Genomic DNA, 15,452 nt, shown 5'->3' with positions numbered 1-15,452 from the left:
TCTGCAGTGTTTTCTCTGTTGGTAGTTAATAGCTGCGGTGCCTTTCTTAATCAGTCTGCTGGCTGTTGTGCATGCAAATTCAATCGTAGTCACAGAAAACACAAAGCTGACTCAGGGAAACTGTTTAAGTCCTGAAGGTTCTAGCAGCCCCAGTAATGTTAATCCATTTTTTGAAATTCAGGCGTGCGGTAGGGGCAGGGGGTGTGTGGTGGAAACAAAGTTGCTCTAATCTTCCCACATTTGTTTTCCTTGCCTCAAGCTTAAATGCAAGACGAGATTGTTCTGCACTCATAATTGCTGGTTGCTAAAGTTCCCTTCTCATGATTTGATGCACAGCTAATCCAGTTTTCAGGTAGCATGTGTACGAGGCGCAGTCGTTTCACCCAGAGCCACTTGAGTTAAATGTGTCATTTTATCACACATCAGCTGATAGAGTTCAGAGTCACTCCACATCAAGGTACTTTTAAATCCTCAGTCGCAACGTCATGTGCGAAATGCCTACACATTCATAGACTCCCATACACTTGTTTGTGCATGTGCAGATTATCTAAAAGGAACATGTTGTTCTTTCGGCCATATTATGTTTATTCCCACAAGAACACACAGAAAACAGATGACATTCAAGGAATGAAAAAAATGACCTCACTTGAATGATAAATATACTAAGGTGCCAAAATGTCATAGTGAAAATCATTTTTAAAAAAAGGCATCAAATTAAATAAAAGAAATTACCCAAAAAATGGGGGGTTTTCTTTTGGTGATTTTAAAATTGCACATCATGTGACAGTATACTGTAGAATGAATGTAGAATTAATTAATGTATAATTTGGCTGACTAGAAAATACCCTGTTTTTCCTGTTACCTCATCCATGCAAGCTCAAGTGACCTTCAAGGACAAGTCTAAAGTTTAAAGGACCATAAAGTATATAATGTGAAACATCTAGGGCTTGTGTGATGGTGGTGAATTTGCAGACTGAATGTGTGTGCTCACTAAAAAAGTGCCAGATTATAGGGCAAAAGCTGAGGGTGACCTTCAAAGGGGGGAAAAAAGAACAGCAATAAGTTAGCCAGATGCTAAAGTCACGAAATAAGACATCCTGTTTATATCTTTAGTATATTTAGCTTTAATGCAGCTGAAAATATCAAGGTTGATTATCTGTAAGCTTTTAAAACAAACAAAAAAAAAACATAAAAAGGATACATGGAATATTACATTTTGCTTGAGGAGCATTTGAAATTGTCATATATAAAAATCAAGAGCATTTCAAATAGGATTTGAGCTTGAACATTACATATAAGTGTTGAAAGCTATATCTGGATGTTAGTTTTAACTAGAACTGACATGCATTAGCCAGTGGCGGTGGCTAGGTGGGAGGGTAGGGTAGGTCAGTGTGGAGTCCCCTTTATAAAGAAATTGTGCTTTATGTACCAGGGGCTTGAAATGAAAGCTTCATTTGCTGCAGTGGGCAGGTGAATTAAATCTTTAACCAACCATACCGTAGCACATTTATGCAGTTTTGCCAGCATTTGCCTTGTTGTTATTCTTAGTTTAAAAACCTGAAAATGGGTAGAAAATGAGGTACTAGCTGGTTTGTTTTGGGTCAAGGCTCCCAGTGTGTCGAGGACAGAATTAGACATCTATAACGAGAGACAGCACAGACGTGAGAAAAAGTGCGATCAAAGAAAATAACACTGGATTGTGGTTGCCGGCACACATTGCCTTCATAATGTTCTTATTTGTTTGTGCATACTTGAAGACTCTTTCCTTCTAGGTGAGTGAGATTTCTGACGCAGAAGAACAACAGTGACAGAGAAAGGATAATAATCTCCTATATTAAATCAAAAAAATTGCAGATAACAAGGTTCCATTACCACACAGAAGCTGCAGTCAGACACACGAGCTGAGTTATGAGATTATGCTTTAACGAAGCTGAATTAACACACTCTAAAATGAGAATACTGGATTCATAATAAGCCCATGGTAAGCTGTCATGGCTACCAGTTTCCGCTCAAGTTTACATTATACAACTTGAACTGTCAGAGTTATAGCAGTAAGTGGTCATTATTGTATATAAAAACACAATCTGAACCCCCCCACCTGTAAGTGTAGATATAGATACTGTACATGTGTTTCTCTGTATGTGGACTATTTGTCTACAAAACCAATCTATACTATAGATTGACACTCTAGTAGAGGAATATTGCATGAGTTGGTGGCGGGAGATATGTCTTTTATCTCTGAGTGCTGCAAAGGACCAAGCCGGCCATTGACCAAATGAAACCATATAATGTCATATGTCTTTATCCAAAGTTTTCTGGGCTTTTAGCTGTCAAACCCATCAGTCAGACAGTCTGTCAGCAAGTGGGAGCTCCTCTAAAGCAGCGGCTGAGCCATTGGTCTCCCCTCTGTCACCCCCTGAAACCCTCTCTTCAATCTCCTCATCTTGGCTCAGTGGATCCTGCTGTGACAGTCGGTTTAGGGGGTCAAACGTATGCATTTTGGGTTCAGGGCTGAGGAGGGAAAGCTGTGGCAATAACGGCTCCTCGCGAAGTTTAGCCGCCATCTCCTTGGCGCTGCAGGTGGGTGTGTTGGTCTCATAGACATCGTGGAAATTATTGTAATCTACCTCGTAGAAGCCCTTCTCTAAGGATAGCACTGGAGTGAAGCGGTAACCCCACAGGACCTCAGTGTCCAGGTACGAACTTCTTGCCTGACACGTCATCCCTGCCAAAAGGTAAAGACAGGTGTATGTACACACACAAACATTCACACAAAATCAAAGAGCACACACGACAGTCCGAGGGGTCCATACATGAGAAACCAGAGAGCCAAACACACACAACCAGAGTGGATAGGTAAGCACACAATGACATAGAAAGAGGCATAGGGAGAAAGAGCATCAGTTAATTATTCATGGTTACAAAAGAACAGCAAAGACGTGCATACTGTTTTCTCTACACTCCTATCATCAGTCTCCAATCATATAACTAGAGTATTTTTTTAAACACTGAAGTATTTGGCTAGTTTGTTGAGTTTACACATAAAAAAGACTGTATATATTCCATTAGTTGTGTTTTAATAGTAAGCAAATCTGAATAAAAATAGTACACGTCACATGCCAATATTGTGTGTGCACATGCTTTGATAGTCAAAAGGCAAAACAACTACGCATTGATTCATTTAAATGCTAAAGGCACATGTTAATTGCATGTTTGTAGCTTTTGCTCAGTAAAGTATTAAAGTATGGTTTAACACTGTGGCTTAACACAGGTGTGTTACTCAAATAGCAACAATAAAAGCTTGGTGTAAGTATAAGACTTGGGAGGCAGCATTCACAATAAATTTTATAACAGCATTTCTGCTTGCAAAAGTGTAACTGGTAACACTAACAATATATAAATAACGTCCTCATTTTATGTTTGACAGCGTTTTAGTAGGTAAAGGTGAATGGCTTGGACATGAATTGAGCTGTGGTTTGGGGAAGGCCTCGAAGGGGACTGAAGAGGAAGAATTGAAAAGGGGAGGGACGGTAGGGCACGTAAACAAGATTGAACAGCTTGTAGGACTGGGGGAACCTATATAGATGAGAACCAGAAGGAGCAGTATGGAGGCGTGGTCCGACTCGTGAAATTCCGATACTTAATCTCCAACTAAATAGCATTCCTTTTTGATGAGCTACATCCATGGTCTTGTTATTATACATGGTGGATGTGTGGCACAGCTACTGAAGCAGTGCAACTGTAAAAGTCCCTTTGCATGTTTTCTTTTATGACAAGTGCAAATGTCTGCTCATGTTTACATATCATTTGTAGGGCTGAGAAAACTGGCTAACCTAAGTCGAACTCTTGCTGTCGTTGTCATTAGTTATAACTGTGTTTTTCTTCCAGTGTAGGTAGCTGGTGTGAAATAGCCTTAAAAATGTGAGCTGCAGAAAGTTAGTGGTGCAGTTAATACGTTCTTGTTAATAAATTAAATATGACCTAAAGCTAAATAGCAGCTAGCATCAGAAACCACTGCATTTTTTTTATTGAGGAAAAAATAATAATAAAACAGTATTTCACCATACCTCCTCATTGATAACTTTAAAGCAATTTTAAAATGAAGCATTTCAATATTTAATCATATAAAGTTGGGCTCAGAGGCTTACATTATTCATCATGGGCATAAATGTCTTGCTAATCTTGGGCTTTTATTGATTTCTTTGAACTGTTCTTTTTCCTGGGTGGAATTTGAACAGCATACATCTTTAATGACTTTACAATACAAACATTAAGTGCACAAGTGTGAATTTTCTCTAATCCACACAGGGACAAAATTCTTCCTACAGGGAACCAAACTAATATTTGGCTAAATGTCCAAATATTGTTGCACTGGACATGAGCTTTTTGCATATTTCTGGCTGGATCTTTTAAGCCAAATTCTTTGCAGAATTATTAGAGATTACTTAATTCTTTAGTTTTCCTGGTACGTACCTGGCTTTTAAGCAAAGTCTACATATGTTCATGTGGTTGAGGTCAGGGCTTTAGAAAAATTAATTGAGTGTGGACAGTGACACTGATGTTCTAGTAGTTTCCAGTTCATGGCAAGCTTGAGACTTAATGGTTCCTGGGTTTATTATGAACATCCTAACCATTTCTCTGTGACAGTTTGGCTCTTCTTTTACGTCTTGGCAAAGGGGTGCCATACCCAAATAACTTATATTTACATAGATTTGTTTGAAATACTGCTCTTGGAATCTGCAGTTGTTTACTCAATATGCCTAAGGCTTATCAAGTTAAAAGGCATTATATAACCTTCAAGTGTTTGTATAGATTTGGGTCTGTATAGATGTGCTTTTGTCCTTGCATGGAACAAAGAATTCCAAATTGTATGGAAACCTGTCCACGCAATTTGTTTTTCAATAAAGATGTGTGCTGTACAATCATTCCACCCAGGAACAAAGAACAGTTCAAAGAAATCATTAAAACCCCAAATTACCATGGCATTCGTGCCCACAGTGAATGCATATAAACTTCTGACAGCAAAGTAAGTTTTCCCACTTCTCAGTATTCTGTCTGTTTTTATATCAGCAGCTTTGAAAAGTCTGCGTCAATTAGCTAATAAGACTTACAGCTTTTAAAATAGCCACAAAATAATCACTGCCACAACTTTCCAAGCTGGAGCAATCATTCACGCGCTCGATATGTAGCTGTATATCACTTTAAACTGCAAACATCTGACTTTCCATCGATAACCTTTGAAATAAATAATCTGTATGTATGTAACATCCCCAAAAACATCAAGCATGGGATGAAACTGATATGGTATCTAGTGTGAGAGGAGAGGCTTTTGCACATTTTCTTCAGCTTTCCCTCTGGATATGAGTGGCCTACTTTCCACATTTAACTTGTGAAATATAGCATCTTTCAGTTCCTAATGACAAGAGATTCTATAGTGTATTTTAAGGTTGTTGAAATAGTATTTGATGTGTTTGTTTTAAAGCCCTAGTTTAGTAGTCTAAATCCATTAAGCTGTTCAATGAAGATCCTTAGTACCTTCTCCTGTTGGCATGTAGTGGTGCACAGGCTTTGTCATGACTGTCACAAAACAATATTTGACTTTATATTGGCCTCGTGGAAGATAGAGACTTCACAGATATAATTACAGTATTTTGCTAATGAATTAATTTAGTCCCTATTGTTGTGATCAGATAGTACTCCCCCCCCCCCCCCCTTGTTTATTAGCCATTTTAATAAACAAAGACCCTCCTGATAGCCATGTGTAGATTGTTATTGTAAATTTCATTGTGATACATTATAAATATACAGTAAAAAAAACAACTGATGTTTCTTTTAGGATAATTTGGTCACTTCTGCAGAAGCAGTATCTGGAGATTTCTACAGCTTGTAAAGAGGACTCAGATTTGTTTCATCCATACAGTGAGTGCAACGAGTACATTTCCTCCAAAACAATGCCGCACAAATGTAGTAATCAGGGTGAATAAAAAAAAAAGGATTTTCCAAATGGAAACCATATATTTCATTGGTTTCCATTTGGAGGTGCAACTTTAAGTCTCATGGTATCATGCCTGCTGGAAAATGGAACAGATTCTTTTCCAAAGGAAAAAGGCTACCATGGAAAACTGCCGTCATGGAAAAAGATCATGACCTGTGAGCATACCATGACTTGAAATCCAGGTGGAAACGATTTGTTGAACTTGACATATCCTTACAGTAAGTGACAGTGATAGAGCCTAGAACATCATTGACACATAATGTATTAGTCTCTTCTAGGTGATTTTGTTTACTACCAATGTGTCCATCATGCAAATAGTTGTAGTAATCTTGCTAACGGATAAACCATATAAACAGTATCATCAAAAAAGTTAAATTGTAAAGGTCAAGTTGAAGGTTGTAACTTGACCATGTGTCTTGACTCTTTTGTTTTTGCCCTCAAGGGTTCCTGTCAGTACACACGTGTCCTCTGATGAACAAAGATGCTGAGGGCTTATCTTGTGACTTTCTTTCTACTTTTTGTTTGTGGGCCGAGGCAAAAACCTCGAGACAATCGACCATCCTTCTTCAATCTGAAAATCTGCTATTAAACATGCTCTAATGAACTTAACTGCTGATACATAGGCTGCAGGCTTTGTATTGTAAATCAAGAATCAGCCTCTATCAAAGAATCACAAATGATGACCAAACAAACAAACAAATAAACATAAACAATGAAAACCAACCAACTAAGTAAATAAAAAAATAAATAAGTAATGACTCCTGAAATGTCATTCTAAGCTTAGTTATTGTTTGTATTAAACTTTAATGGCCCCATCTCAGTGTTTGAAAAGATTGTTTGCTTTATATTAATTCTGGCAGCCTACAGTCATATTCACTTTTTTTCTTTTCATTTGTCTCTCTTTTCACCATTTGAAATCATATTTGTGGGTCCTGCTGCAGATATCGGTTTTATGAATTTTCTTGCAAAGTATAAAACAAAAAACAGCAGTGCAGACACCGTTGTTTTCACAAGCAACAATGATGATGATGTAATATTCTTTCTGTATTCTGAGAACTGGCATAAAAGAGGGTTTATTTTATATATAAATATTGTGAAGGACACAGGGGACAAACACACTATGTTCAGTTCAGTTTAGAAACACTTCTCATAATGACAGCAAAGTTTGTTGTTAGCAACATAGTGTATATGACTGGGCCTCCATCACAGCAAGTACTAAATAGAATGAAGCATGGTCACGTACAGTTTTAGTTTCCTAATATAAAACATCAAAACTGCATCTGCTGTATGTTGCTGACAACAAACCTCTAGTGGCTTTATTGTTTTAAAGTACCGCAGTGAGTGTTTTGTGAGTGAAGATGCTGTATGACTTTATCTCTTACATAGCTGTGGAGGAGTTTTGACCCACTCTTCTTTATAAAGGTGTATCAGTTCATCAAGGTTTGTGGGCCTGCATTTATGCTCAGCTTTCTTAAGTTCCTGCCACAGGATTTCAGTCAGGTTTAGGTCTTTTCTTTTTCAGCCATTCTGTTTGATTCTTTCTACTTGGGTTCATTGTCCTGTTGCATCACTCAGTTTGGGGCAAGCTTTCACTGTAGGACAGACTGACTCACATTTACCTCTAAAATACTTCGGTATGCAGTACAGTTCATGGTCTACTCAATGACTGCAAGGTGCTCAGGGACTATGAATGCAAAAAAAGCCCATATCATTAGCCCTACACCACCATGCATTACAGTTGGTATAAGGTGTACGTGTGGATATGTTGTGTTTGGTTTTTACCAACATGGTGCTATGCATTATATCCAAACAACTTGCTCTTCTTTTTTCAGTTTCTTTGAGCCTTGCACAATCTGACCTTGGAATTAATTTATTGGGATATCTACTCTTGGGAAGATTGGCAGCTGTCTTGAATGCTTTCCACTTGTGAATGATCTTTCTCACAGGAGATGATCAACTTTATGCCAAATTGACTAGATTTAGGATCATTGCTGTATTGTCGCAGGGCCATTACCTTACAATCTGAATCGCCTTGAGGCCACTGTTGTTTTAATTTGGTGCTATATAAGGAAAATCTAACTCAATTGAATGTATTTCCTCCAAACATTGTTTTAAACTGAGTGTTTCAGACCTGACAAATACCTAAAGCTCTACCTTTTAGGTACACACTTGCTGATGATCACTTTATCAAGTGCATTTAATTAGGAGCATCTAGCTGCTACTTATTCTCTGAGTTTATATGGAAACATCAAGGGTGTACCTTTTATATTAAAGTGTTTCAGAATTTTGGCCATTGTTTTGTTTGAATAAACTGTGTAATATATATTTCCTGCTTTGCAGTTCATCTAAGGCACTGTTATTATTTCTTATCATATCCCAATATGTAAAACTTTAGAATTTAAAGAGGGTGTACTTTCTTTTTACCGTGACCGTACATCTTAAATCTAGAGTCTGACTCAAAGTCACAGCCAGAGTGCAGCCAATGAGGAAATTACAAGCAAGGCACACTTTACTAAATTGAGTGCATAAAACGTAGTGCATGCACATGTAATACAATTTGCTCCCATGTTTTTAATAAATGTTGCCCCACATTTCCATAATTCTTGGCCACAGGATTCATTCCAGTGTTTTGATTCTCATTAAAGAAGCCACCCTCCAAAATGGATTATTGAATTGCACTGGACTGTGATGTAATTGAGAAGAGACTTTCCTCAAAAGTGCAACTTTGTAAAGGGATATTTTCCCAAAATCAGTCAAGACACCAACAGCGTCCTGTTTGTTACACCACAACATTTTGTAAAAGAAAAAGGAAAAAAAAGAAAAAAAGAAAGACGAATTTTACATCATTATTATTGTTATTAAGATAACTAAAACCTCCACTGCAAAGGAGGGTCAGCAAATTGCTGTTTGCAATCATTGAATGACTTCTCTCTCATGCTGTGTTGCAGCATAAAAGCTCAAACCAAGGCACCAGTATTCTCATGTCGGGTATGGCTATTTTGAGAAAGATAGATGGATATTTGTTAATTGAGTTAATACAATATGGATTGCATGTTTGAGTCTGCATGCCAATTAATGAAAGAAGACTGAATCATTTATTTGCACTTTGCACACAGTCTCTGTGTGCTCTTCTCATAGCTGACTGCACGGCAATGTTATTTGCCTACATATGGCGTACTTTCATAAAAACTTGATTGTACCTCATTGTCCCCCCTTTACAACAGGGCAGAGGTGTTTGTGCTGTTGACCAGGGAAGTTTGGATCTCTGCTCTTTGCAGCAAAATAGCTGGTGCGATGACCTCATTTTATGTGGGAGAAAGACTATCCTGTTGTGCTGGACTTCTCCATAAGCACTTATCACTTATATAGCATTTAACAGGCTCGTTAGTAGCTACATCTATGGATATGTAGGAAAGTTTTTCAATCAAATCACAACATTACCACTTTGGAATTTTCAAATAGGTGTCATAAAACTTTTTAAAAAAGGTTTTATTATTTTTATTAAATAGTATTATTAAAAAAGTATTAATAAGTACTAATAAGTACTACTACTACTACTACTACTACTAATAATAATAATAAGTATTAATAAGTAATTCCCATTAAGACTTTATAGAAAAGGGAGTGAGGGAAGCAGGGGTGGCCTATTTTTTTGTTTGTTTTTATTAAAGTAAAACCATTCCTTGCTTTCAATTAAATATGAAATTGATAGCTTTTGTTGCATCAGCTAAAGTGATCCAAAGTCTTGTGTAAGAATCTCATTCAGTTTAAACTTTATTTTAAACTCCAATTTAAATTTGGAATAAAAAGTGTGAACATGATTGCATAATTTTACTCATCTTATACTCATTAGACTCGGTTATTGTATCGTGACATTTTCCCACGATTTTAAGTTGACTAACTGTGAAGTGTATCATAAGCTGCTTTTATTTCAGAGAGCCGCTTTGTTATTGCAATTACACTTGAAAAGCAAAATTTGGTTTAATATGTCATGTTTGTGTTTTGCTTTTTTTTAAAAAACAAAAAACAACAACAAACAAATAATGTGGAAGCACCTCTTGTAAGTGATTTCCAGAGCCTTACTCACCATTATGCTGCACACCACAGGCTACACAGCTAACAAGTAATGGCTGCGAGAGCATGAAGCCAGTTTCACCACCCACGTATGTATCGCTTCCAAAATATACGTGACGACATCCACGTGAGGTCGTACGCAGGATATTTTGTTTATTAATGACTTTTTATTAACGACACGTAAAGCCTGGGCCTGAGGTAGCTTTCTGTCTGTCACTGTGTTCTTTCTCACGCACAGAATGAAAGTCTCACATACAAAAAAGGAAGTGGGGGAGGGCTGGTGGATGGTCAGATTAGTTTGTTGCCTAGCGGTCAAGGACAGTGACGACATAACCCCTGCATGATGCCATGGTCTCTGCCGGTGAAGCGAAAGGTGATTTAATGCCTGAGTCAAGTATCAAGCAGTGTGAGCAGGAAGTGGGATGACTGCTGGTGCTTTGCAGGAAAAAGGAAATAAATAAATAAATAAGATGAAATAGAGCAGAAATGTTCACACGAATGCAAAGCTGTGTCTGGTCATATTAGGTCATTTGATGGTTTGTTAGAATTTTCAAAAAGCCAACTGTGGCATCATCAGACCGCTAATCACTGTGTGTCTCCTTTACTCATGTGAAGTATGATGCAATCCAGTAAAGTAAATTAGTAGCATGTATAATTCAATTAATTTAAAATGAGTATATTGTAATAAGTCCTTCAACAAAGGCCATTAAAAAATGCAGGTTAGGCATATAAACAATACTTGATTTAGCCACAGGAACAAGTTAGATTGACAAATGACTTGTGTTGAACTTGTGGTCTTGACTGCAGTTTTAAGCTGGGAAATACTTTCTGGAACTTTACAGATACACCTGGTCATCTCTGCGCCATTAATGTAACCAGCCTGCAGCACTTTTCAGGACTGCTTGGTTTTTACCAAAAACACACGCCAACATTGCAGGTAGGTACGCTTCATTGAATTGAAAATAAACAGTATCAAAGGCAAAACTTTGAAGTAGCAACAGTAGAGATGCCGGTACAGATAAACATTTGTAAAGAGGTTTTAGAGTTTATTTGTCTGCCTCGGTTGAAGGAAGAAATATTTAGTTTTGCAGTTAAAGATTAAATAAAAGAACAGTCAACAACTGTTGTGGAATTAAGAAAATATACATTTCAAACAATTTATTGACTCTAAACTGACCCATATAGAATAGGAAAGATATAAAAAAATGTCTTCTATTTTTTAATGCATTATTATTAGGTTTTAATTAGTATCTCTGTCTTTCCATCATTTCCAGTAAGCAGCGCTTACTGGCAGGCTCACCTTTCCTCTTTCGCCTCTCCATCCATTAATCCATCCTAGCTCACTGCTTGCAACATTTCCTCATCTCTTTTTTTATTGACTTATCCTCATTTGTATGCCCTCCCATACTTCCTTTACCCCTTCCTGATAATCTTACCCCCTTCATACCTGTGGCCTCCACCATTCCCTCAAGAATAACCACAATCTCGAACTCCTCCTTTTCCATTTGCGCCAGGGACATTTCCCAGAAGGGGCTCTTCTCATTTATTTCATGAGAGATGATGAGTGGTGAGACCAAGAACAGCCGGTCATCCCCTGTGTCAAAGCCAATGTTGATGTCAGTCTGGTTGAGCGGGATGAACTCCCCCTCTTTGGTCTGCTGTGAGCGGATCAGCTTTGCTCGAATCGATGCCTCCACAATGTGAGAGTTCCTCAGGTCGCCCACCCGAAACATCAGGCACATCTTGTTATCTCGCACCGATATGACAGCGTTGTGTGAGAACATGAGGGTCTCAGCACGGTTCTTTGGCTGTGAAATCTTAACAAACATGCAGCCCACCATCATGGCATTGACAATGGAACCCAAGATGGCCTGCACCAAAAGTAGTATAATACCTTCAGGGCATTTTTCGGTAATTACACGATAACCATACCCAATGGTGGTCTCCGTTTCAATGGAGAAGAGGAAGGCTGAGACAAAACTATTAAGGTTCTCCACACAGGGGGTCCAGCCCTCCTCGTCACCATGCACTAGATCCCCACGGATGAGTGCGATCAGCCACCAAAGAAACCCAAAGAAGAGCCAGTTGACTACATAGACCAGTGTGAAAATAAAGAAACTAAGACGCCAGCGTAGGTCCACCAGCGTAGTGAACAAGTCACTGAGGTAACGGTAGGTCTCTTGCACGTTTCCATGATGAACGTTGCATTTACCATCCTTTTGCACGTAGCGCTGACGTGGCTTCTTCACTGGGTCGGCTATCAGGTGGGTTCGCTCTGTAGAGATCTGAGGCTCCCTCAAATGTTTGGGAAGCTTCTTCACCTATGTGAAAGAAAAAAGACAGAGTGCTAAAGTAAGGAAAAGAAAAACGGTCAAAGAAATTAGGCATGAAAAGACAGAATTAGAGAGATATTTTACCCGCATTGATTTGCTCTGAAGAATTTGTTAGGCATAGTGTGCTGGAAGATGTATGTGTTAACTATCACTGCAGTATGGGATTTTCTATCAGGTTTTGCTAAGCCACACTAGAGGTGAGGGAGAGAAGATAAGCGAGGCAAATCAAATTAAGAGCCGTTACAAAGTCACTTTGTAGATGTCTATGTATACACAGAGGGCAAAAAAGAAACAGAGAGTAAGGACACAACAAGAACACAAGGACACTCAAGCCTTTGTCTATGTTGGCCCAGCTCCAGCGAGGCAATCTGGCTCCACAACTGTGCCCTGCCTTCCTCCCTGTCCCTTGTGTTCTTTTGCACTCTATGGAACATTTGCAACCTCGGATAAGAACAGATCTACCACCATCCTTTAAAAGACCCTTTAAAAGACCCTAAAAAAACTGATGTATAACTAAAGAATCACCTTACACTTGTAGGCATTATTATAATATCATATTATAATATCATATTTTGTTGAGTTTATTTATGGTTAGAAAAGGCAATGCTTCACAATGTAGCTATAAATTCAAACATGATTTGGAAAAAAAAATGTTTTTTTGGCCTCCCTCTTACACAAATAAATACATAAAAGACCAACATACACCAAAGACAATGTTTTAAGGGACCTTTCAGAAAAGCACAGGGACTCTTTATTGAGACATTGACGCTGTCAGATCTCAGTTGGTAAATGAAATGATTGTGTCAAGACGAGACAACGATTGTGTCTCTTTCTGCTAATCTTACACCTGCAAACCATTTCTCCCCACAGCCACACGTTCATCAACAGGGAAGTTGCATCCATCATAGGGATGATCATTATCGTAGTTTAGTTGGAGAACAGCACAGTGTGAGCCACAAACAGTGTCCTTTTTGGTGCCTTTGATTGTAATGCCTGAAAAATAAAACCTGCCGGATTTTTATTTTAATTTTCAAATCGTTTTACTGTGTCAGCTGCTTTTTAACTGCAGCTGTGCTAGGTCACATCTATATACTATTGATTTTCTAGATATAGATTTAATGTAATCAGTTTTTAAGGACCATTTTGAAAAAGAAGAATTGAAAGACTATTCTTATTGATCTGCATTGCAATTAGTGGCTTGATGACCGTGCGTTCACTAAATGTCAATGCGGTTCCTTATTACAGACCATAGTCAGGGAAAATGCATCAAACAGTCATGCAGAATGCAGTCGGCACACCGCTTTTTAAGGTAATGCTTTAAGCGTTTCTTCTCTACTGACAAGATGACTTGACGTATGGCCGTGTTTTCTCGAGTTGTTAAACGCTACTACAGAGGTTTTCAATGAAAGACAGCCAAAACAGGCCTTTTCATTTCCACTCTTTGAGCTGGGTTAATTGAGTGATAGATGAAGACATCACAGCTAGTGCTGCCCAAACTCCAGCCTTTGTAGTCAATACTGTCCCTGGGGGTGATGGCCCTTAAAACAAATTCATTAGCTGTCTCTGTTTGGCACTAGTAAGTACTGGGAGTTTTCTCTCACTGAGCCTCGCCAGACAAGGTTGAGTAAGCTGCATAAGTTTCAATCAGCTTGGGAATTCAGGATGGATAACAACTCCACTAGTTATTTGGGATGGCTGTTTTTTTGGTCATTATCTTCACTGCCAGGTAAACTGAATTAAACACTTATTTAAACTACTAAAAAAATTACACTTTGGTAGCCTTAATTCATGTTCATAGTACTTATTTTATCTATTCAATAATTCTACAGCATATCTACTTTATAGGGTAGATAAATTCTTAAGTTCTTAAGCATTTCCATAATGCTTTCCACAATGCTTTGTTTTCAATGTCAGAGCTTTCCATATTATTCATTCTTATCTTCTCTCTATATATCTCTCATCTATTTTTCTACCCCTGCTTTCCCAAAAACGAGGTCTCACCTCCACTCTCTCATATAGTTTCTCTAGTATTTCACAGTTAATCTCTCCCAGTTGTTTAAATATAAAGTAATACAGATTGGGCAAAATACAGTGTGTGTACTGTGCGAATACCTGTGCAGGGGTGACGCCTATCTCCATGTTGTGGTCCATTAGGACTCGGGAATCTCCTGCCATCCTCAGCTGGAGCTAACCTGTCGAAAATGAAAAAGTGCTTCATGGGATTTGTTATACTAAACATATTTCCAGAATGGTCATTTGTTTTTTTTTAAATAAACCAATGCGACAAACAATAAAAGGTCATAGCTATGTTACTGAAAGAGTACATACTGCATTGTAGGTACAATCTCAGGCTTTTTACATTTCAACCCCTAGGTATTGCATAACAGATACAGGTATTGCGTGAACACATTGCATTTAGTTGCATCCATTACTGAAGCTGATTTGGTCCGTGTGCAACTGTAGCAAGATTTGGGTGCTTTGGAAAATATGTTGGTCATAACTTTTGCAGACAGGATTTGTAGGCGCAGCCAGTGGTTTAAGGCTGTCTGGTTTATGTTCACAGGATCTCGACTCTGCTTTTTGTGGATTGTTGACCTCCAGCTTACACTGCGGCAGTTTTCCTTAGCACCTCCAGATCTGAGGCAGTGGTTTTAAGCTAAAAAAAAATGGTAGGTTCCAGACTGGGAAGGAGTTGTTGCACCAATAAAGTATCTCAGGCCTGGTTCAAATGAGGGATGAGGGTCCAGCTTGAAATTAAGAGGTGGACTGGTGAGAATGAGAGGTGAGTTGAGTGAGTGTTGATTTGTTGTTTCTTCTTCACTCTTTTTTTTCTTCCCCCCACTAACTGTGTTTTTACACCATTCTGAATTTAATCATTAGTTATTATTAATCTCTGGCAGGGTCTTTACCTTGCAACATAAAGTACCTTGAGACAACTGTTGTTGTGGTTTGGCACTATATAAATAAAATCTAATTAAAACTGAATTAAACCACGCCTACAACATATAGGTAGAAAATGAAAGAATAACATCACCCATGAAAGTGCACTG

The 15,452-nt window shown here is 38.2% G+C and overlaps 1 protein-coding gene across 1 annotated transcript; it reads right to left on the bottom strand.

Moving 5' to 3' along the window:
- Positions 1-2,339: 2,339 nt before the first annotated feature.
- On the bottom strand, positions 2,340-14,577 carry kcnj5 (potassium inwardly rectifying channel subfamily J member 5). The gene is made up of 3 exons (XM_085371660.1): positions 14,515-14,577; positions 11,517-12,390; positions 2,340-2,725 (listed from the first exon to the last, which is right to left on the bottom strand). The coding sequence occupies exons 1-3, from the start codon at positions 14,575-14,577 to the stop codon at positions 2,340-2,342; spliced, it is 1,323 nt and encodes a 440-aa protein (XP_085227786.1).
- Between the last annotated feature and the right edge of the window lie 875 nt (positions 14,578-15,452).

Source organism: Diplotaxodon limnothrissa, linkage group LG14, assembly GCF_057381915.1.
Source record: "Diplotaxodon limnothrissa isolate DT_005_m linkage group LG14, D_limnothrissa_male_GT1.1, whole genome shotgun sequence".
NCBI lineage: Eukaryota > Metazoa > Chordata > Actinopteri > Cichliformes > Cichlidae > Diplotaxodon > Diplotaxodon limnothrissa.
This window is presented reverse-complemented; position numbering and strand designations above follow the sequence as displayed.